Below are 22,772 nucleotides of genomic sequence, written 5' to 3'. Positions count from 1 at the left end.
ATAATTTGGTGTCGTTAATTAAATAAATTTCCATCTGTATGAAATGAACATAGTAAAAAAGCGTTCGAAGTGCAAATTAATTTTGTTTTCTTTTCTCCTTCTTTGGTTTGGTTATTGTTAATCCTGCGAATGACTCAATTGGCATATTTTAATTACTCTGCATCTTGTGCTGTAGGTGGGTTTGAGAGAAATATTACCTTATATTCGCATATCAAGGATTTCTATTCTAGTCTATTTTTTTGTATTTTTACGAAAATGCCATTTTTCATGATTTGGGTTTTCATGAAAATTTGTCGGTTTTCTAAGAAACTAAACTCTAAAGAAGAGCAAAAACAACTATACGTTCATGTCGCATTACCAGCATCATGCAACTGGCTACAAGATTAACAACCAGTACAAGTCGCAATATTGGTGACTTTTTTGAAATCGGCTGTTATAAAGGGGGAAAATATAGAAACAACTCTCCACACTAACTTTTGTCTGCCTCCAAACCCATCTCGTATGATTGAAGAAAACTTTGGATCACGTCGAAGTTTTGCAAAACATAAGAAAGCGTAGGTGTCCTTAACAACTTCTTTCCTATACTCAGTGCACCTGGAAAGTATTATTTCCATTCCTTTCACTTATTTCAACAAAATAATAAATACCGCTTATAGGTTTATGTAATCTTGTCTTTAGAAAATGTATAATAATATTATATTTGAGAACAATCATGGATCAGAAAAAAATTTGATAATTGATTTATAAAAATTTTAATGCCGTAACATTGCAGTGATTGTAAGTAAAATATTTCTAAAATTTTCTTGATACTCCACCAAAACTTACAGATACAGTCTTCTCTTTTAATTTTTCACCTAATTAAAGCTACTTTTTCCCCTATTCCTCCTCTTCTTGAGTATTTACACGAACATGTTTACGTTTTGATGCCCCACGAATACGTTGAGGTTTTTTTTCTTGCTTCGGCTTCGGATTTTCCAATTCCTCTAATTGAGCATCAGTCAGACGGTCCTTATACCAATCCGCACTAAAAAATAAATTATTTTATCACTTTTTTATTATATATCTATATTTTAAAGGGTTTTTACCAATCTGGCACATTACGAGCCCATTCACATAGCTTTTTCTCATCATCAAAGACTTGACCCAATTTGCAGCCATTCCTGCGGGGTATGTCTCCATTAACGCATACGTAGAAGAATTGGCAGTCTTCCGGATCAGCATAGCGCGGATGAGTGACCGCCACAGTCTCGTTCACTTTAGGGCATTCAAATTCAAATATATCCTCAGACTTGCAACCGGTAACACCCACTTCATCGGGCCATGTACAAATTCCAGTTTTAGGATTGAAAACTAAGCCAACTGGACAGGTGATCATATTGAATTGCCCATCAACGCAATAATAGAATTTATCACAAGTGCCAGCTTTCTCATGACCAAAGTATCCATTTTTACGCGGGCAGTGTTCGCTAGGTTGTGGAGGTTCTGCAAAGAGAAGGAAAGACTATGTCATTTTACTTCGCGTATAAAGATATCGAAATCTGAAAGTTTCGATAGTTTTTTTGAAAAGACGATTTAAAGTAATTACAGCAAACAGAGTGTTTAACGCTCAAACCACATATATGTATGTTATATATATATTATAATGTATAATATATTATAAATTTATAAACAAGATCTACTGTTTCTTCTAGACAAAATTTTCTATCTTCATTGTAGTCACTCAAGAGATATATCAATCCTTTGTTATGATTAGATGATCGATAAAGTTAGCTTTACTTATCCCGAATGCCAAAGAATATAAGTACGAATTAACTCGATGAAATAGATATATATTTTCTATATATTTCCTAAAATTTTCCTCCCATTTTCCGTTTGGCCTTTTTTTTTCTATATCACTCAAACCACTATCGACATATCGTAAGCGTTACTTGTTTCTTGCCTTAATACGTACGATAATAGAGTTGAATATAAAACCACTGACGTCATCATAAGAGAGTGCTGTGGTAAACGATGACACCCTTTTAAGCCTATATGTGTATGTTGGCATGGGTTTGGTTGCCGGTTGACCACACAACTCAATTAGTATGCAGAAAACAAACCATTTCATTGTAAAGCGAAAAATGGGTCAGAGCTATTTTTCGTTATATTCACAGAAATGTTTTCTATCATCTATCATTCAAGTGCACACACATGCAAAATTCCATATCGAGTTTGGTCCTAGCGACCAGTTCGATAAGTAAGCGACCAAAACAATTATAGAAAGAGTTCAATACCAGTTTTAATAATTTTTTTATTATAAAACTCGGCTCCAAAAATTTAACAAAAAATTTAATAAAGGCACCAGCAAAACAAGAAAGGTAAAAAAGAAGGCTACATTGCCGTAGAGACACAAAAAGGTTAGAACAAATCGCCCACAAGAACGTTGTGGAGTAATTGTATATAAAGAATTTCAGTTTCAATAATTGAGCTCCGAAGGAATTTTTATACTAATTTATACTAATTACCGAAGGATGAGCAGCGTATTTGTTTTGTCAAAACGTTTGCAACGCCCAGGAAAAAGCATCAGAGACTTCATAAATTATATACATATATATATATATATATATATATATTCTTGATCAGCATTAAATTCTAAATCGACTTAAACATGTCCATCTGGCCGCCTACGTGTCTGTCCGTTTGTGTAATCCCATAAAGTATACAAATTCTTGACCAGTTTCAAATTTTCAATGCACCTAAACATGACCGTCCGTTCGTCCGTTCACTAGTCAGTCTGTCCGACTATGCCCTATTTGTGGTAAGGATTTCCCGTTAATGAAAATGAAGATACCGTCTACAAATTTGTCAAAAGGATTCGTCAGTGACCTATATTTTTCAAAGGACACCCTTTGACACAAATTTTTATTTTGAAAATAGAAAAAGTCAGTCGCCATATTCTAGAGCATGCCAATTCAGTTCTTTTATTTTTTTTTTGCCTTCTTCAGGATAATGGTGATGAGTATAAAAGATTCGGTCATAATAGAATATAAATTTCTCACTTGTTTTTTTCGCTATGCAGCGCGAAGAGTTAAGCAAACTATAATAAATGGAAAGCGTGATATCTTAAAGTTATTTTCGCTTACTAAAAATCTGGCACTCGGATTGACCGAATATTCGCAAGTTGTACCTAAATCTAATTTAGTGTTTTCCACAAAAGGTAAATGAATATAGTATAAGATGACAAGAAAAGTTAGGGACCATAACCAAGATTCTAAATCAACCTAATTGAGAAAGCGATTGAAGCGGCTTACTCTCACGTTATGAATAAAACTATAGAAGAGGCTTCCCATGAAATTCATTAACAATATTTTGTTGATGAAGGGATGCGCGAATTTTTTGGAACAGTGTTAAAAAATCTCACAGATCTCTTTCGTTACTGCGATAATTGAAGCATTGCCTTACTGTCTATCAATGCTCTCTCTCCCCCTGTTTCGCTCTAACCATTTTCACACAGGTTCGAATAGAAATTTCCAAAGAATTCAAGCTAGCAAGGGGAACCAGAAGATAAAAGATATTCTCATACGATTAATCAGGATGACGGCGGTCTGCCGACGTGTTTCACTTCACACATTTTGTGACATCAACCGAGCTTGCAGATAAGGTGCTTATAAATTGTATAACCGAAGGAAAAGAAGGATAAATAGAGTAGCGATGTGCTCGGCTATCTGGTTTTTAATGTTTTGGCACCAATAACTCGCAACAGCTCCTATGGAAAACATTTCTAAAATCACTGCAAATACATATGTATATATAAAACTGTAGCTTGGTAGTTATCAGAGAAAAAGTTTCCCAGTAAAGTAAAAACAAGAAATAACTCTAGGATAGCCATTGTTTTTGTGCTTTAAAAAAATGCGTTATTAGTAGGAGATGTTAGATCCCTAACGCTGCTTGCTTCTTTACGAGAGTTTGAAAATGTCCAAAAGCGTCAAAATCCAAATGCATTTACTACAAGGGATGTAAGTTTTTCATATTTTCTCCAACTTTTATTGCATCCTTTCTTATCTTAGCCTCATTACCAACAGGACTTGCAAGTGTATCTAACATTCCAAGGAGGAAAAGCTTATTTAATAATAGTAAGAAAAGCGAAATGTATGTACATACACGCAGAGTGCGTTTAACAGTTTGTCATACTACCGCGTATACTTACGCAATTTGTGTCTCTTTGTGCAATCAATATTGTAGGGTAAATCACATTTTTCCTCGTTCGAGTCATAATCATTGAATACCATACCGTCGGCACATAACTTTTCCGTATGGACGCCATCACTGTAATTAGCAACAAACACCAAAGCTATAAATTGTTTTGAAGATGCATTTAACGTTTAGTTAGTTAGGTTGGCGAGAAAATAATTCAATCGTAAATTATCATTTCACACCCTATGTAATATATGCTTTATTATTGAACTCCCCGGGGAGATTTTACTTTGCACTTAGCATCTCCCAGGAAATTGTGTTAAATGCTTTCCATTTTTATTTTTGCATTTGAAAACATGCTTATAAATATACTACGCTAGACATTGCCTTGGGGATTTTGCTTTTAAATTGTGGCATATGTTAATTTGTTTGCATGTAGCGAAACTCTGACAAATGGCTTACAATTGGTTTTCAGCTCACATTCGTATCGAACACATGCGATTATCAAGCATTATTGATTCAAAATTGAAATTTGTATCGATGTCCAAATGTACATTTGTGACGTATTAGAAGAAAAAAATTGTTCGTTTCGATGAATTTCTTCTTCTTCTTTGTTAATGATCGAAACGTATGCCTAACTCTTAAAAAGATGTACTATGCGTCATAAGGCAAAGAAACTACGAAAATTGACATTAAGAGTTGTCTACGAAAGAGTCAAGGCTTTAGTTGATCCTAGACGGAACTTGATGAAAGCGGCCAATCTCGTCAACTATTCAAACCTTTTGCCTCTAAAACTCATTGAATATTTCTTGCACATTATGCGTAGACACGTATTCTTTAGATATTTACTTTTACGTTTGAAACAATTTCACGCTAATTGGTATCAATTCTTATGCTTTTTGAAAAATTAAGATATTTTCAGTTTACATAGTGCGGGCGTGGCCTTCGATCAGTTTGGCCCAAACCAACCTGCATGCAGAAACTTCCAGTCTCTCTACCAAATATGAAGCCGATATCTTCATTTTTGCAATGAGGAGAGTGCCAACAGCACAAATCACACAGACGCACAGACGGACAGACATGGCCAAATCAACTCAGGATTTCAAGACTATATATACTTTATAGGGTCTCTGAAGCCTTTTTTGCGGGTGTTACATACATTATGGAGAAAAACAAAATGAGTAAACCCCCATCTTACAGTGGTGGCTGTAAAAAATATTGTAAAAAAAACTTTACATTTTTCAAATTTCTTGACAAGAGCCTGTACAACTAGTACGTTAACTTATGAAGTGAACTTGGATGGCATGGCATAATTTATTCTTGTCTTTCTTTGGGTATACTCTCTAATTGGCAATACTCCCTAATTTTATGCCGATCGAGAAAAGCGAATTGACACCCGACGATCAAATACAAGAGTTTTCTCGCATGGTAAGCATTTACGTAGGAACAAGTTAACGTAATATAGGTAAAGAATTTTCTTAATAAAAATAGCATGGGGCATTTAATGGGCATTCTTACCCCCGGTTGAACCGTTTTAACTTGCCCTATTAGCTAGTGGGCTTCATTTATGTGTTGTCAGCCATATATCACATATACAGCTTTATTTATGTGTTTACAGTTATACATCTATATGCAAAATTACTTACACGCAATGATAATATTTATCACATTGTTCTTCATCGGGGAAGAAACCATCCGATAGAGGGCATTTCTCATTTGGTATGTAATCTTCATGCTCCGGAGGTTCAGTGGGACGTTTCGGCAAATGTCGTTGAGCAGTGGGATAACCAGCACCTTTACGAATACTGGATTTTTGTGCAACGGAAGAACCTGAAGAATATGGAAAGAAACAAATTCAAATCACATATAAGTTAAACACAATTCGGTAATGCGCCAGCAATTCTTCTCTTTTATGCATATAACCTACAATATTGATACAATAGACGTGATGGAAATAACAGTAAACGTATTCTTTCCACGCTTGCTCGAGCATAAAAGATGCATTTAACGAGATTCCTAAATTAACTGCAACGAGTTACGGTTTTATTTTCTTTTCTTGTTGAAAATGTGGTACACAGTTTACATGTTTTGTGTTCTATTCTCCGTCACGGATCTACTTTTATTTTACTTAGTTGCTTGTCACTCTCTAGGATTTCAGTAAAGAAGTGAAATATTGAAAGAAGACTAACAATCATTGCGTCAATTCTTTTACATTTTTGCAAGAAAAAAATGTTTTTTTCGTGAGTGTAGATAGTTTTTTTCATTGCTTTTCATTGCTTTTCATGGTGCAATTGCTAATGAAAAGTGCATCAATTACTTGTTATGCTGAGCTTTTTGAAGTTGGAAAGAGTTTACTGGAAGAAGTCATAGAGTGAAAAGCCTTTATTTTGTATTTCAAATAAATTTTGGGGGAAATGCTAATGAAAATCGCTTTCCGCAAATAAAAATATTGTGGTCTTCCATGGTCGACCATTAAATATCCCATCACCGAAGGATTGTATTCCTAAAGCCTGTCTTTCAATCTGTCTGGTTGGGGTGTATTCACTTTGTCAAAACGTTTGCAACGGCCAGAAGGAAACTGCTTGACTAGCATCACATTATAAATCGATTTAAGCACGTCCGTCTGTACGTCTAGGGAATGTCGGCTGTAAACATTCTCCTGGCATCAAAAATGAAGCTATTGACTTCAAATTTGGTAGAGATCTTGGAAGTTCTTGCACGCAGATTGGTATTAACGGGCCAAATCGGTCGAAGGAAACGCCTACAGTACTACTTGCAGTGAGGACACCTCTGTTCTTCAAAAGGAATGCAAATTTGATATTATGTTCACTACTCATAAACTATAGCAAATTAATGTAAAAAATTTGTACGCATATTCTATGGCTGATGCCGTAGCATTCGGAATTAGAAAATGATTTAAACTTTTTCAAGGTCACGCCAGCAACGCCCACACACGCAGACTTTTATTTTGAAAATGGCAAAAATCAGCCGCGCCCTTATTTGTTTGACTTTTTTGTCTTTCTTAGGATAACGGTGAAGGGTATGAAGTAGTCGGTCACAATCGAACATAATTTTCTTACTTGTTTCAAATAACTTCACATTTTAAAATAAGGCATTATATGGGAAATATTCGAAGAAGTGATCCGATCCGAACAATTTTCAGTTGAGCTGCAACACGTCGGTGTGACAAATTTTATGAAAAGAACGCTCTATAGAGTGAACACAGAAATACATGGGCAAGCATAAGTGGAGAGATGAACAGACAGACAGACGTTTTAGTTTTCTGAGTCGATAAGTTGCGAGTGTTGTATACATTACCATAAAACTAATATACCCTCTAGGATAAGTGAGTAGTGTAGGGTGGAAAAATGTTTAATTTAGTTTTGTTGTCAGTTTTATTAAATTTTCGGTCTGATTTAACAATATTTTAAAAACGTTTAAAATATTTAGAGCAACAAATTGAATCTCGTATAATTTTATTATTATTTATGTAACAATTTAAACGCACAAATATGCACACATTACATGCTAATTCCGGCTGGAGTTTGTTCCTGGGCTAATGGTTAAACAAACGTACACCTGACGTAATCTAATAATAATAATTTAGGAAATTTCTATTATTTTGTTTAAATGCATTCATACGACGACTTGTGAACAATTACCACTTTTTTTTATAAAACCAGGTTGCAGTGTGATTTTATGTAAATGGAAAGGCAATGATTTCCATCCACCTCGATGCTGAGGGCAGTATATTAAGCACGTTGTTCTACTCATTACGATTTACATTAAGACGCGTCGGTCTAACAAAGTTGAACACATTTTTGAATCAAACCAAACGATATCCGCTTGAACTTGCAGTTATCTTGAAAAGTTCTTTGCTTTACTGGAAACAACAAACAATAGTATTAGACTTGGGAAGGAAGATCCCGTTAATACTGGAACCATGTAAGTAAATTGATGATGGTAAAGAGATTCGAGCAACAGAGTTTGACAAAGTAATACAACCCTGTCACAATAAATGCATGTCTGTGTAATGTGATTGCGCGGACTCAGCCCTTCTTCTTCATTTATTTAAAATTTAAGAATCGACAACGATAAGAAATTCAATCCTCAACAGAAAAATAGTTGATGTAAAAAAAATCTTAATATCTTGTATACGTGTTTAGATATTTGAGTGATGCACGGATCTGAAACTGACACTTTTGAGTAATACCTGATATGAGAAGTATGCTTAAGGCGTGAAAAGTGGTTGGAAGTATTCAACCCCTGCTGAGAAAATCGTAAAAAGATTTTGCTCAGATATAGTCATTTATTCCGCATAGTCTTCCAAGAAGCAAATTGAAACATTACAACGGGGCGAAAATCAAGTTAATCATGAAAAATTTCGAAGAAACAACTTTGTCTCCATGTTTAGCCAGAACATTTTACATGTTTTAAGAGTTTGCAATGAAAAGTGATTCGTAGCACTTATTTGACATAGAAGTCGTCTGTAGCGAATTCGAATCACTTAGGCCTATTTTTTGGACTTTAAGCGCTCTATTTAAGAATTGTCATGAGGATAGGTCACTATCTGCAGCAAAGCCAAATTATTATCAGTGCTCTATGACGAGAATATATAAAAAAATCATTTTACATTTAAGGCCCTCTCTCTCTTACAAGTTTCCCGATGAAAAGTCTACCAATACATGGCAACAAGATGTCGTTTCTAGCACTCCGTCTTATAATCTGCACGATGTAGAGTACTTAATAGTCGGCTTTGCTCGGCTTTAATGTCTATTTGTTTTTCAAAAATTCAGGGAACCTTGGAATATAATAACAACCAGTACAACAAGAAATGATCAAATGATTTTATGCCACAATTTCGTTCAGTTGCATTAATTTTTAAAATGTTTTTAACTCTAAGACGCCACGCAGGTATATCAATTCTTGGCCATATTATTCTGGTGATTTGCCTACATATAGAAACAACCCGGGGAAAGTTAGAGAAAGTGAAATTATCGTAAAGCCTTTAGAACTTTAATTAGGATTTTAAAACACTTGAAATTCACATATCGATTAGTTATCTAATCGGTTCTAAATTTCGTCGGTGATTATGTGTATTTTACTATTTCCTAAGCTGTCATATTAAACAAGTTCTAATTCGATCAGGACCGAATCTTTTATATCCATCACCGTTATCATAAAAAAGACAAAAGGACAAAGTTTTCATGCTCTATAATATGAAGAGGGCGTAGCTGATTACTTCTCTTTCCACAATAAAAGATTTTACCGCATAGGCATGTGAGCGTTGTTGGCGTGTCCTTTGAAAAGTTTATGTCAATTCCAAATTCTTTTGCAAATTTTTGGGCGATATCTCCATTTTCCCTAACGGGAGAATGCTTACCACAAATACTACAAATTTGCGCAAGCAGTCAGATGGACGGAAGAGCAGGCGGGCATGGTTATGTTCATTTCAAATTTGAAGCTGGCGAAGAATTTGTATACTTAATTGTATTGAGTGGGTAGGCGTGGTCAATTTTTTCCATTTTTGTACATGAACGCTACAACAGCGCCCATAGAAGATGCGTTCAAATATTTGTACATTTATCTGCTATAGTTGGTAAGCAATGAGCAAAAAACCAATTTTTCATTACTTTTGAAAAGCAGAGGTCTCCTCACTTTACGCACTACTGTAGGCGTACCCTTTGACCGATTTGGTTCACTTCCACTACCAAGCTGTGTGCAAGAACTTTCAATGTTTCTGCCAAATGTGAAGTCGACAGCTTCATTTTGGCGGTCAAGAGAATGTTTACAACAGACATTACACAGACGGACAGACACACAAGCAGACATGCTTAAATCGATTTAGAATTTGATGCTGATCAAGAATATATATATATATATATATATATATAATTCGTGAGGTCTCCGATCCTTCCTTCTGAGTATTGCAAACGTTTTGACGGATGAATGTACCCCTCATCCTTGGGTGATGGGTATAAAAATATACATATGTATGTTTGTAGAAATGCAAATATCGTATCCATTCACATGCGCAGTAAAAGGTTGCTTCAAAAGCATTTTTTTAATATCATATTGTGTGTTTTCGTCGGTTTTCGTGTGTACCATAATGTGTTTTCGAACACATCCAGTCAGCTTTTCCTACCACATGCACTTGCTTTAATGCAATTTAGAGGTTTTACTTTTTTATGTCGTTTTATATGCGCATACAAATATGCGCATACGTTCTTAAGTGCATGACAAACATTATAAAGTTGTCGACCATGAATTGTAAAATGAACACAAAAAACTCTAAATCCGGCTGAACGAAGTGAAGCTGTTTTCCAAAGTATGCGGAAGTTATATATGCATTATGTTCACCGGCCGTAATTGGAGTTTATGTTAATTAATACCTATTATCTTTTAGGCAACAATGGCCCATTGGTAGAGGGATATTGTTGCGTTGGAAGTGCAATTTTTTTGGAGTTCAACTCAAAATAAAAAGCAATTGAGAACATTGGAAACTGAAGGGGTAGCACCCGGAAAATAATCGGATCGGTTTTAAGATGTTCGCCTGAACGAAACTCATTTTTGAATTTCGAGCAAATTTTCATCAAAGCTGCACGGTTATTGCAAGCGACTTGGTGACACGTTCGCAATTAAAAACAAAAGAAAAAACTTAATAATAGATTTCCATTCACTTTAGCTGATGGTATTTATTGAATGCTAAAATTAATACCGGTTTACGTTCACAAACTCCACATTACACCGCTTATCTTGCACTTTCGTTTTTCATGCATTTCAGAAAGATAAAAAACTCCAGGAAAATAGAGCTTTTTAAACGATTTTATTCGCTTTAGTAGTACGAGCAAAGAAAAATTATTTAAGTTTCAAGGGCAGATATTTTTTTAAAATCGATTTCAAAAAAATTCGAAAATCGAATACACATAGCCTACGAAATTTCAAAAAAGTTGCCCTTTTTTTTTTTTAAATGGTATTTTTTACACAATTTTGTCTAAAACGTTTTGTTATTATATTTGCATCAAAAAAAAATTAGCAAAGGTAAATAAATAAATGAATGAATAAAAAACTACAACAACATTCTTGTTTTATTGAATTGCAACAACAAAGATTGATAAAAAAAAAAGTTAACCTTTTGCTAAATAATCGGTTTGAATATCCGGTTTAAAGTTTTAAAAGCGTCGAGGCAAGTCAACGGCTATTATAATAGAATTATTAGATAATTAACATTTAAACCACTGTTGTTTCTTCCTTCTACTACTCACCTATGGCCATATACAGTATGAGATATTTAATTACCGCCATTTTTCCTTTTTTTTTTTCTTCTTTTTAATGAAAACTATTTAAATTACTGTCGAAATATAAGAAGGAAACAAAACTGTTGAACAACGTATAATATATGATAGAAAAAAAAAAAGAAAAATCGCTTTTTTTTTATTTTTAATTTTTATTTATTTCATTTTTAATGTTTTTTCATTTTTTTCAATAATTACGTTTTCTTAAGTTTTTGAATTTTTTTTTAAATATTATTTATATGTATATAAAAGATATATTTTTATTTCGCTTTTGTTTTTTTTTTGAGAAGAAACTTATTTTCATTCCAAGTTTTTCTATTAAATTTTTCCAGTGTCAAGTTCTACCTCCCACCTAATATCAGACCATTGATTAATCGAATACTGGTTTTTTTTTTTTTTATTTCTTTTGCTTTTTTCTAGACTTTTTTCAGCAGCAAATTTTTGTACTGCTCGCTTGCGTTCACTTTAAAGACTAGAAACCTCTGATGGTAGTTTCATGTTAAATATGGATAAGTAAGAGAATTATGTTCAACACCTTGATGCGAATTTTATATATCCTTCGGTATGACAAAAGTGTTGAACTTCTTTCCAGAACAACTTTTCCTATTTCTATTCGGATACGATTCAGAATAGTTGCAGATTTGAGAAAAAATTTTTATACAAAAACAATCATTTTCTTAAATCGATCTATAAAAGGGGATGGTTCTAGGTAAATTAATATTTCTTTTTCATTCGCGTCGAGTTGAATTTTTTTTATAAAACTCGAAAGGAAAAAGACGGACACACAACTAAAGACTCTTAAGACTTTCCCAATAGCGGTACGGTTAACCGACGTCACAAACAGAGTATCAAAATTAGTATATCCCCATACTCTGATTGTCGGTATGAAAGAAAAAGAAAAAAAAAAAGATTGTAACGTTTTATATTTAACGCTAACTGACTTAACTCGTTTTATTTTTAATCACGTTTTATCGTTTCTTTCCTCTGTACACACAAAATAGCTAAGAAATCAAATCATAAATATTCATTGTTATTCACAATCGTGGTGTACGCAATCTGGCCAAATCTGGAATGGAATAACTTACCTTATAGCCACTCCATTCATTTTCATGCACACTAAACATGAATTTGTATTAATTGTCTTTCAAGCTCTTGTAAAGATTACACGACTGCATAAAGTAATTTCTCGTTATGCTTTGTATTTACGGCCAGCTTTTGAAGTATTTTTGCTATGAAAACTCAGCACAAAGCCGTATCGGAGAAGAGAGCGAACGCTTTAAGAGAGCTTAAAGTCGAGTGTTTGTGTTTTGAAAAACTTTGATTTAATGAACCGGTTATTTTAGTACACTTTAAGCTAAATGTCACACATATGTACACTAAAAAAGCGGAATAATTGTCAAGGAGAAATGATGAAGCATTGCAAACTGTAAGACCCTTCAAATAAATTAATAAAAGCAAAAAAAGAAAATTAAAAACTTGATAAATGAGAATCAATTAAACCATTATAAGGGGACGATGTTCATAAAGGCTTTCGCAAAGCCGCAGCGCGCAGGTGATTGAAAAACCTCTTCTAGAATATATGGGCACAAGCTCAACATGCCCTGTGCCACAAGTGGTGCATGGTATAGATAAGTAAGGGCAGAGGACTTAGAAGCAAAATTTAACCAATAAGAGAGATAATGAAAACATGAAGAAGAGAGCTCAAAAGAGAACTCAAAAGGATATAAAAAATACATGAATTTTAGAATTGAACGAATTGATGAAGAACACCGCAGCAATAGCAGACTTCTGCAAACGCAAATAATAATATTCAACTCGAAGTACTTGCAACTTTCCTATTTCCTTTCATCTCGATTCATTGTTGTTGTTTGGTTTTTCAATGAGATTAATAAAAGAAAGATGATCGGAAGCAATCTCGTTTGGGCAACGCGATTTGGAAGCAATCAGTACGGGTTAAAAGCACATTTTATAATACCCATTGCCGGAGGATGAGGGATATATTCTTGCTGTCAAAATCTTTGCAACGCCCAGAAGGAAGCTTCAGCGACCCCACATAGTATAAATATTCTTGATCAGCATCAAATTCTCAATCGATTTACGCGTTTGTCCGGCTGTCCGTCCATGCAATGTCTGTTGTAAGCTATTGACTTCAAATTTGGCCGAAACATTGGAAGGTCTTGCGCGCAGATTGCGATTGAAAATGGATAGAAGGAGACGCCTACAGCACTGTGTCTGTTTTTCAAAGCTAATAAAAAATTGATTTTTTGCTCGTTACCCGTAAAGTATAGAAGATAAATATACAAAAATTTGAACACACATTCTATGATCGATGCTAGATCTGCGGTATGATTTTTTCACAATCTTTATAACGTGTAGAAGCAAGCTTCAAAAGCTGTATAAAGTATATAAACTTCAAATTCAAAATGCACCTATATATACCCTGTCTGTTCGTCTGTCCACATTTCCCAACTGTGTAGTACTAAAACTAAATCGGTTTTCACGCACTACCCGAATAATTTTATCGAAGAGAGAAACAATTTTCAAAGTTTTAGCCACATAATGCAAGTAAAGGGCTACATTTGGGCAAATTAGTCCACTTTTGGAACCTGTTTGTTTGTTCGTCGACCAAGGACTGACCAGAGGATTTAATATCGATTGCCATCATGCCATGGTGATTATTTATTTATGAGTCACATTCCGTATCTTCGCCGAGACAAAGCGTGCAATCGTCTCGGCAATTGAATATTTGAACGTAAAATTCTAAAGGAAAATCGCTTGGGTTTTCTACTACAGGTGGAGATTAACTGGTAAAAGTTATGTTTGTTTAGAATTCTTTATGTCGACCTTTTCAAACTAAAACGTAAAACCAGCGAAACATAATAATTGAGTCCGTTAGTCGTGTGATGCTGGGGAGCCTTAGACGGATTATAAGTTGAGTTTCTTTTCTTGTCGGCGATGTGATAGCTTCCACTGTTTTCAAATTTTAAAAACTAAATTAAGCGGCTTTCATCCGACAATGTACTCGCCAAGTGAGAAAGAATTGATATTACATTACTTATTGAATGGACGCGTGGATACGGGCTTTTGACTTATCAACAACTGTATCAACAATATGACAAAGGCAGTGTTGCGAGTTTTTTTCTTTATTACTGCTTTGCACAGTGAATAGGTTTATTATTATTAGAAATAAAGAGAATGTTAAAGAAATATCATCCGTATTTTTCTCATTTTTTATATATAAACATGATAATAAGTGAATAATGGAAAAGTAAAGGAAATGTGTCGATTTTTTCCGAAAATTTCAAATAATTATCAATAAATAAAAAACTTGGGAAAAATATATCTTCATTGGATGATAACGTGAACGCAACGGCAAGACCTTGAGCGATGGGCTACAGTTTGTTAGCATATTTGCAAGAGAGAATTTCATATATATTAAGTGAAATGTTTGTATTTTCTATTCTCATCTTGGATTTAGAATTTTATTACGCAAAGCAAATGCTGGCCAATTAATTTCGTATACTCTGTCGTGGAAGAATTTGTTCGTATTCACCTTGATATGTACGAACATCGCAAATTTTGTAGATGATATATCTTTCAACCGCTCTGTTAGTGAAGCAGTGTTCTGTCTTCTTATGATATACGGGTTTCGCAATTGCATTCAACTTTTTTATGTATACAAACACTTTATTCTTACTCACATTTAGCCCTTTACTTTTTCCAACGAATTGACTTTAAATTTATTGTTTATATTCGTAATGGATGCAATTCATTAAAATGAAAAAAACGTGGAAAACTTAAAACAGCAACATTTATCATTAACGCAATTCATTTGCCGCTTCCTTTCCTATAAATTTGCATACACTCGCTGTCTCATTGGTGGGCATAAGCAATGAATAAAATAAGTTCTTTATGTCAATTTATTTCATTACAAAAAGTGCATGAAAACTGGTATTAAAATTAAAAAAAAAAAAAAAAAAAACAGCCGAGAATACGTTGAAGAGGAGCAAAAGACTTAGGTCTCTCTTATGTTACTCACGAAGACCTTGTCAACTGTGCTAAAAGTACAAGCGCCCGAAATTCTTTCTTTCACGTCAGGCAGCAGAATTGCTGTTCTTTCTTTGTTTTAATTACTTTCATAAACCTTTTAAGTTAATGTTTTCCCCGACATATTAGTAGTTTATTATAATTATGAGATCTATTACGATTTACAATTTAACTCAACAGTTGTGTTATACTGTTTTGTCGATCTTATACCTTACTTCTCATTACAACAGACACAATATTGTTTGAGTAAATTAAATATACTTAAAAATTAATGTCACAATCGAGAAACTACCCACAATGAATAGGACTGTGTTGTGGAAAGTGCATGGAAGTGTGTATGTTATTAGCAACACATCCGGAGCCATTTACTTGTACGAAGCGCAATTCCTTCTTTTCTGAATGCAATTGCGCCGCAAGAACATGTATTCTGAATCATTAGCTTGCGTTGTACACTACGAATAGAATCTTCAGTCATCTGATAGTCACATTTCTCCCATAAGCACTCATTAAGCCTCGGGCTTGAGCAATTAGGTGACTCATCAAGCTCACATCTAGCAGCAGAGTCTTCATTGATTCGAGAAGCTCGATCGAGTAAGTTTTACCATTCATCCGGTTTAGCAGTGCATATGCCTCTAAAAAATATTCTTCATTAGTTGCTTTTTAGTATAGACAAAAGTTACAAACTCACCCTTTCGTACTTCACTAGAATATAAAATACAACCCGTTCAGCTTTTCATTGTCATTTTGGGTTTTATTTTTTTTTTTTTTATGACATTGGGTAGATGAAAGTGCTGGCGACCATGTAGTGGTTATGTCAGATTTCACCGAGGAATGGCTTCCGTCCAATGAGTTCTCTGTCATTATCAAACTTTCATTTAATGTATTCAATTCGTGTATGGCCGGTGAGTAACAGTTCTCCGAGTCATTTATATATATATATAAATATATATATATTATATGTATATATATCCCACTCCATGCTATAGAACATGGAAATTTTGTTCTCTTACTTCTTTTGTCTTTCTTTGGGGCGAACGGTGACGGGCATAAAAGTATATACCTATATATATACTTTCAAATATATGTTTTTTTTCTTTCTTGTTTCTTGTAACTGCTAAAAATGTGGGATCGGTAAGATGAAGAAACCGTTAAGCATACTTTGCAACGCATATCGATAATTTAGGCAAATGTCACCGCAGCTCCTATGAACAAAATAATACCAAATTGCTGTAGGCGACGCAGCTGCTGAGTTGAGATGTAAATCATAAAGAACGCGTACTTTATAGAGAGTTCTTATCAAATATTTCCTTTTAATAGTTTATAGCTTTCACAAAAATTCATTTATTAAATTTATCTAATAAACATAAAGAAAACAAAGAAAGAAAATTATATCGGTCGGGAACGAACCTTTTATGCCCATCACCGTTTATCCCAACAAAAAGGCAAAAGAAAAAAAAGAACAAAATTTCAATGGTCTATAACATGGACTGGGAACGGCTGATGTTTTCTATCTTTGAAAGAAATCTCGAAAAATTTAGGTCACTTGTAAATTCTTTTGCTATTTTTGCTAACGAGAAATATTTACCACAGATACTGCATTGTCGGGCAAGCGGACAGATGGACAAATAAACAGACGAACATATCTAGGCGCATTCCAAGTTTGCAACTAACCAAGAATTTTTATACTTTATGCAGTTTCTGCGCGTTATAAAGATTGTGAAAAAAAAGATACCAGAGGTACAGGTACTACATCATCGACCATTGAATGTGTGTTCAAATTTTTGTACATTTGTCTGCTATGCTTTACGGGTAACTTTTTTTATAACTTTTGAAAAACAGGTGTTTCCCGACTTGACGCAGTACTGTAAGCGTGTACTTCGATTGATTTCAATCATTTTCAATGCCGCCATGCGTGCAAGAACTCTCATTACTTCCGACAAACTTGAAATCGATAGTTTAATTTTTGTGGCCAGGAGAATGTTTACAACAGATATTACGCAGACAGACGGACGGACAAATGCTTAAATCGATTTAGAATTCGATGCTGATCAAAAATATATATACTTCTCTCTGATGCTTCCTTTTTGGCGTTGCAAACGTTTCGACTAAAAGAATATACCTCTCATCCTTAAGTGAGGATTATCGAAATTCATTGTTTGGCGATCCAGTCATAGAGGGTCGAAACTTCAAACTTTTGCGATATGCTTTCAGATAAACGTCGCGGCACTTTATTCTGAAATGTAACTTCTCTCTAAGCAACTCTTTCAACTTGCTTAACTCCAGATTACGCGAATAGACCTTGATAACCATATTTTGAATTTTTCGCTCTTTTCTGTACTTTAGCTCGGGCTTTTTGGGTTGGGGGCTATGACGGCAACAAATTTACAAAACTTCAAAACATGTTGTATTTCATTTTAAATGTGAAATATTACATGCTAAATTAATTAACAAACAATAATGTAAAAAAAAAAAAAAAATTTATTCAAATCTTGAGAGCATTTCGTGTTTAGAGTTTTAGCTTTAACAACTTAACAAAGGTGAAATTGCTCGTTAATATTTCATGTCATAATTATTGTTTTCAATTAAATTTAGTGTATTCATGTCAAATGTCCTACGAATTTCCGACCGTTAACGCATTAACACCACATTACTGTGTGTGTGCAGATGTGTTTCTGTAATTTTCAAAATGTTAAACATATAAATAGGGTTCCGTGCAGTATGCAAAGGCAATTCTCAACAGTGTATTTAATCAGAGAATTTTTGAACAAACAAAGCAATACTTGATTTTGTGCAGAGAAGAGTTGCTTGCTGTCCAACAGGCCGTTAACAGCGACGTGTAGGTTAACTATCTCTATTGCATTAAGTAAGCAATGGTTAAAATTTCACGAACAAAATCATTTCAGTAAATTTTAAATTTAAAGACTTTAAATATGTTTCTTCTTCTAGATTTCTTACTTAACTTCGCTTCTGTACGATTATTCATTAGTGAAAATTATTATTCCAAGAAAGGTTCTAAAGGACGTTTATTACACTGAAATGCAAAATCGAGCATAAAAAACAATCAAAGTCGTCTATAATAAAAATGTTTGGATTATTGTCACCACCATTGCCACAAAGGAAACTTTCTCCAACAAATTGTAAAGAGTCAAGTGCATTGAAAGTTTCAACAAAATTAAAAAAAATTATCCAAACTGTTAATGCATTTTTAACGGGCTTTTTAAATGAATCCACTATACATGGCGTCAAATATGTTGCGAAATCGGAACTGACATCAATTGAAAAGTAAGAAAATGCCTTTGGTCATGACTATGCAGCCAGTCAATGAGCTATAACACTAAGAGTATAGATTGCAGTATAGCGAATCTTCCACTGTTGATTTGCTGAATGACATAAGAAGAAGAAGATTGTAGGATTTGGCGTGACAACTTTCTTAACACTAGAGTATATACATAAACGTGAGACTTCATTAGTTAAAGGAATGAAAAAACGTTCGCGTTTCTTTTTGCACTAAATGGCGTTTCACTATGTCATTGAGGTCCAATAATCGGCACGGAGAACATATGAAAGCCCAAAGATGTAAAAAAATTTTGAACGTAACTGCCATGGAAACGACAGTTCGGATGCTTACGTTTTCCTGAAAACATAAGATCATCCATATTCTTAGCCGTAAATTCGATGGCGAATGACAAAATTATTCCATCTATGTAGTTTTTCTCTTCTATACCCACCACTATAAGGTGGGGATATACTCATTTCGTGTTTTTTGCAATGTATACGTAACACCCAAAAGGAAGCTTTAGAGGCCCTATAAAGTATACATATATTCTTGATCAGCGTGAAATTCTGAGTTGATTTAGTTATGTCTGTCCATCTGTGTGGTGTGAGTTGTTGGCACTCTCTTCTTCGCAAAAATTAAGATATCAATTTCAAATTTGGAAGGCAGATTGGAAGTGCCTGCGAGCAGATTGGCCAACTTAGTCAGAGCAGAAGCGCGCAGTAGAGCGTAAACTGAACGCAACTCAGTTTTTTTTCGCAAAAATTTTTGAATTTTTGATCGTTACTCGGAAATGGTTAAAGTTAGAAGGCTAAAATTTACTTTACGAAACACTCTACTCTTTACATCCCGAAATGGAAAAAATCGGCCATGCCCACACAAAGTTATCAGTAATTAACTATTATTATTTTTACATTTTTGAATTTTTATGCTTATTTATCATAAGGCAAATAAGACAGAATTTTTAATATTATTTTGTACGTTCTTCAAATGAAGATAAATTATCTGCCTACAAATGGGTTAATTTTAAAATGAATATGGTAGACGCCGCGATTAATTTTTTCTTAATAATACCAGCGATATGGGTATCAAATTAAAGAACTTGGAGAGTCGAAAGCGAAAAACATAGTGGAGGGTGTGCGAGATTCGGCCCCGGCCGAATATAACTTTCTTACTTGTTTTTTTTTTTTTTTTTTTTTTTTTTTGATTTGACCAAACAGTAATTTCTACGTAACGCCTTTTTTAAAATAGAAAATTGCAAAAATAGTTTGACACAATCCACTTTCATCGGAAGTTCATCTCTCTGCCAAAGCATGTCTTTCTATCATATCTCAAAGAAGATTACAGGGACGAACACACCGGACACACAAAAAAACAGACAGGTGTTAGGTGCTTCCTGCAAAGATCCACTATCAGTATACGGTGTAATTAACAACCGCAATCACCCTTTCAATGCGCGCACAAGAAATTATTTACAATCACACGACCTAACTTTAACGATAAGAATTTTTCACAAATCAAGCGTGTTATTCTAGATTTATGTGGCTCCTTCTTGTAACGATATCGATGTATTTTTCGATTACAATTGGTTTGCAATCAGTTGATAAATATTACACCAAAAGTACTGTTGTTGGGTTGGAGCGGAATTACTATTATTGGAATACAACAATGCCAAGTGTAACGATTTGCCCATTGGTTCGACTAAATAGAAAACTGTTTGATAACTATACTCGGTAAGTATTCATGTCGAGCAAACCGATACAAATTAGTTCAAAGTGTTAATTGACCGATTGATTGATTGACTTTTGTAACAGTTGGCGTCCATTTGATGTCAAACGCTTTCTATTACATCTACCCTGATTTAAGGATATAAAATAGAATGTGACTTTTAATGGATACTCTTCTCACAGTAAATGAGCATGTCAAAGCATTGCTTGATCCACTTTTTTTTATCATAAAGTACTAGAGATTTTCATGTTTTTATCATATAAAAGCTTCCTGTTTGTATGAGAGGGATTGAAAAATAACCCCATCTCAAGTAAATTTTCCTTATTCAGCAGCTTGTTCAAAACATAGAATATGTATTAGGATTTGAACATAATGACGTAACAAAGTTTGTCAAAATGTATTAAAAATTTTCGGTTGAACAAAATTTTGCTAGTAGACAGATACCAAAGGGGCGCGTAAGCAAAGAGACTCGAATCATTCCAAACATGGGTCCATTTCAAGTCATTCTAGACGTTACAGATGTCCGCACAAGCTTAATATGCCCTTAGCACAAGTAGTGCTAGTATATACATACGTGGAAGGTGTTCGTAGGGAAACTTTAAGAGAGTTAAAAAGGGACTTTACAACGATAACAAACATTATTTTGGATCAATTATCCGCCTGCGTGGCCGACTAAGCAAAGACTCTCGACTACCAATTCGAAGGTTCAAATCTCAAATGCGGTAGAGTTCTTAATAGAGCCGGATAGCCTTAAATGTTAGTGATTGAAGACGTTAGTCTTTGAATTTATTCTCTGGCTAAATTGATAACAATAATAATAATAATAATATAATAACGTTTTGGTCAAGCGTTTTTATTTAAGTTTTGCTAAAATATGTTAAACTAAACTAAATTTTCCATAGGTAATTGTTATCATTTTGACGTTTTTTTCTTTATAGCCGAGAAAACATCAGCGATTCCGACGCAAAGATCTTATTCAATTTTTTAGAAACTTTGGCTAACACCACTTACAGCAACATTGATTATCTAGTAGGCAATGTTGAGATTGATCGCTTGTTAGATCGTTTGCAAATCAAGCCCGAAAATTATATGCAATTAATTTATAATTTAACTGGGGATAACACCCTCCGCTTTGTAGCCGATATACCTAGTTTCATGGATAAGATACACACCATCTCTGGAGAATTCATTATAGGAACAAGGCAAATTCTCACCGAATATGGTCTATGCTATATGACAAACTCAATGTTATCTGACAAATACAGCTCACGATACATGGTGGAAGGCAAATTACCGGATAAGGACATACAGACGTCGCCATCTCACATATCCGTGAAAAAATGCAGTTATTTTGAGAATGACGTCAACTATAATGTCTTAGGCTTTGACATGTCACCAATAAATGTAAATACGAGAATAACCGTTAACTAGATATAAAGAGAGAGAGAGAGAGAGAGAGATTGTGTGTGCAAGATATTATATTTTAAAGGTTTTCCTGCACAGCCCTTTTGATGTGATGAAAGCCGATCAGAATTTAGGTTATACCGGTGAGTCGCTGCAATTACGAGTCACAAGCATGGAAATCGTTACAGAAGATAAATTTGAATTCGGTGCGGATATTAAGCGGCGCAAATGTCGCTTCCAGCATGAGAGCAATTTAACTCACTTTCCGATATTTACACGCAACCTTTGTCAACAGGAATGCCGCTTGAGTCTGGTTTTCAAAGTTTGCAAGTGCATACCACATTTTTATGCGAAGAGCGGTAATTGGGAACAGCAGAACGTCTTTTAATTCAAATACATTTCTTTTTCTTTTCTACAAAGTTTCTCATCCGAAACCTGTGTGCGATTATAAGACGCTTAAAAATTGCTTGGGACAGCATAAGGGTAGACGTAAACTTTTTTTAAATAATAAATATATATTTAATGTTAAATTAACTATTTTATTTTTTTTTTTTTATTTGTTTTTTGTTCTACTTATTATTTTTCTTCTTCTAGACTACTTTATTAAATTATACCGGACAGAGAAGGAGACGAACAAAAGAATTATGGCCGAATGTTATTGCTACCAAAATTGTGTGGACTCTATGGTTTCTATCCGCACAAAACATGTAAGATTTCCTTTCCTTCTACCACTTAGCTAAAGAATAAATAATACTGAAAGCAATGATGTAAACAATTATTAGCCAAGACTTACGATTATTGCACCCATATATATTCATACAAATGGTTTGGTTGAAATGTAATATATAATC

At 34.1% G+C, this 22,772-nt stretch overlaps 3 protein-coding genes across 4 annotated transcripts in view; 2 read left to right on the top strand and 1 right to left on the bottom strand.

Moving 5' to 3' along the window:
* Window positions 1–736: 736 nt before the first annotated feature.
* On the bottom strand, window positions 737–11,941 carry LOC119635354 (protein obstructor-E). 2 transcript variants are annotated; one of them, XM_038030148.1, is made up of 6 exons: window positions 11,821–11,941; window positions 11,439–11,524; window positions 5,820–6,003; window positions 4,187–4,305; window positions 1,086–1,482; window positions 737–1,024 (listed from the first exon to the last, which is right to left on the bottom strand). In XM_038030148.1, the coding sequence occupies exons 2-6, from the start codon at window positions 11,476–11,478 to the stop codon at window positions 877–879; spliced, it is 888 nt and encodes a 295-aa protein (XP_037886076.1). In that variant the 5' UTR covers window positions 11,479–11,524; window positions 11,821–11,941; the 3' UTR covers window positions 737–876. The 2 variants fall into 2 exon arrangements, with proteins under 2 accessions (XP_037886076.1, XP_037886077.1); XM_038030149.1 differs by lacking the exon at window positions 11,821–11,941 and adding an exon at window positions 11,667–11,698.
* A 9,894-nt stretch (window positions 11,942–21,835) lies between these two features.
* On the top strand, window positions 21,836–22,340 carry LOC119635496 (pickpocket protein 28-like). Its single transcript, XM_038030321.1, has 2 exons — window positions 21,836–21,921; window positions 22,007–22,340. The coding sequence occupies exons 1-2, from the start codon at window positions 21,907–21,909 to the stop codon at window positions 22,307–22,309; spliced, it is 318 nt and encodes a 105-aa protein (XP_037886249.1). The 5' UTR covers window positions 21,836–21,906; the 3' UTR covers window positions 22,310–22,340.
* Window positions 22,184–22,772, top strand: part of LOC119635495 (RCC1-like G exchanging factor-like protein) — an 8,190-nt gene continuing 7,601 nt past the window's right edge. Inside the window, exons 1-3 of the mRNA XM_038030318.1 lie at window positions 22,184–22,280; window positions 22,342–22,404; window positions 22,516–22,628. Coding sequence (XP_037886246.1) covers window positions 22,574–22,628 — 55 coding nt within the window. The 5' untranslated portion in view covers window positions 22,184–22,280; window positions 22,342–22,404; window positions 22,516–22,573. The remainder of the gene's footprint in view (window positions 22,281–22,341; window positions 22,405–22,515; window positions 22,629–22,772) is intronic.

This window comes from Glossina fuscipes, unplaced genomic scaffold, assembly GCF_014805625.2.
Source record: "Glossina fuscipes isolate IAEA_lab_2018 unplaced genomic scaffold, Yale_Gfus_2 26, whole genome shotgun sequence".
In the NCBI taxonomy this organism is placed as follows: domain Eukaryota; kingdom Metazoa; phylum Arthropoda; class Insecta; order Diptera; family Glossinidae; genus Glossina; species Glossina fuscipes.
The sequence above is the reverse complement of the archived record's forward strand: the minus strand, read 5'-3'. Positions and strand labels throughout refer to the sequence as shown.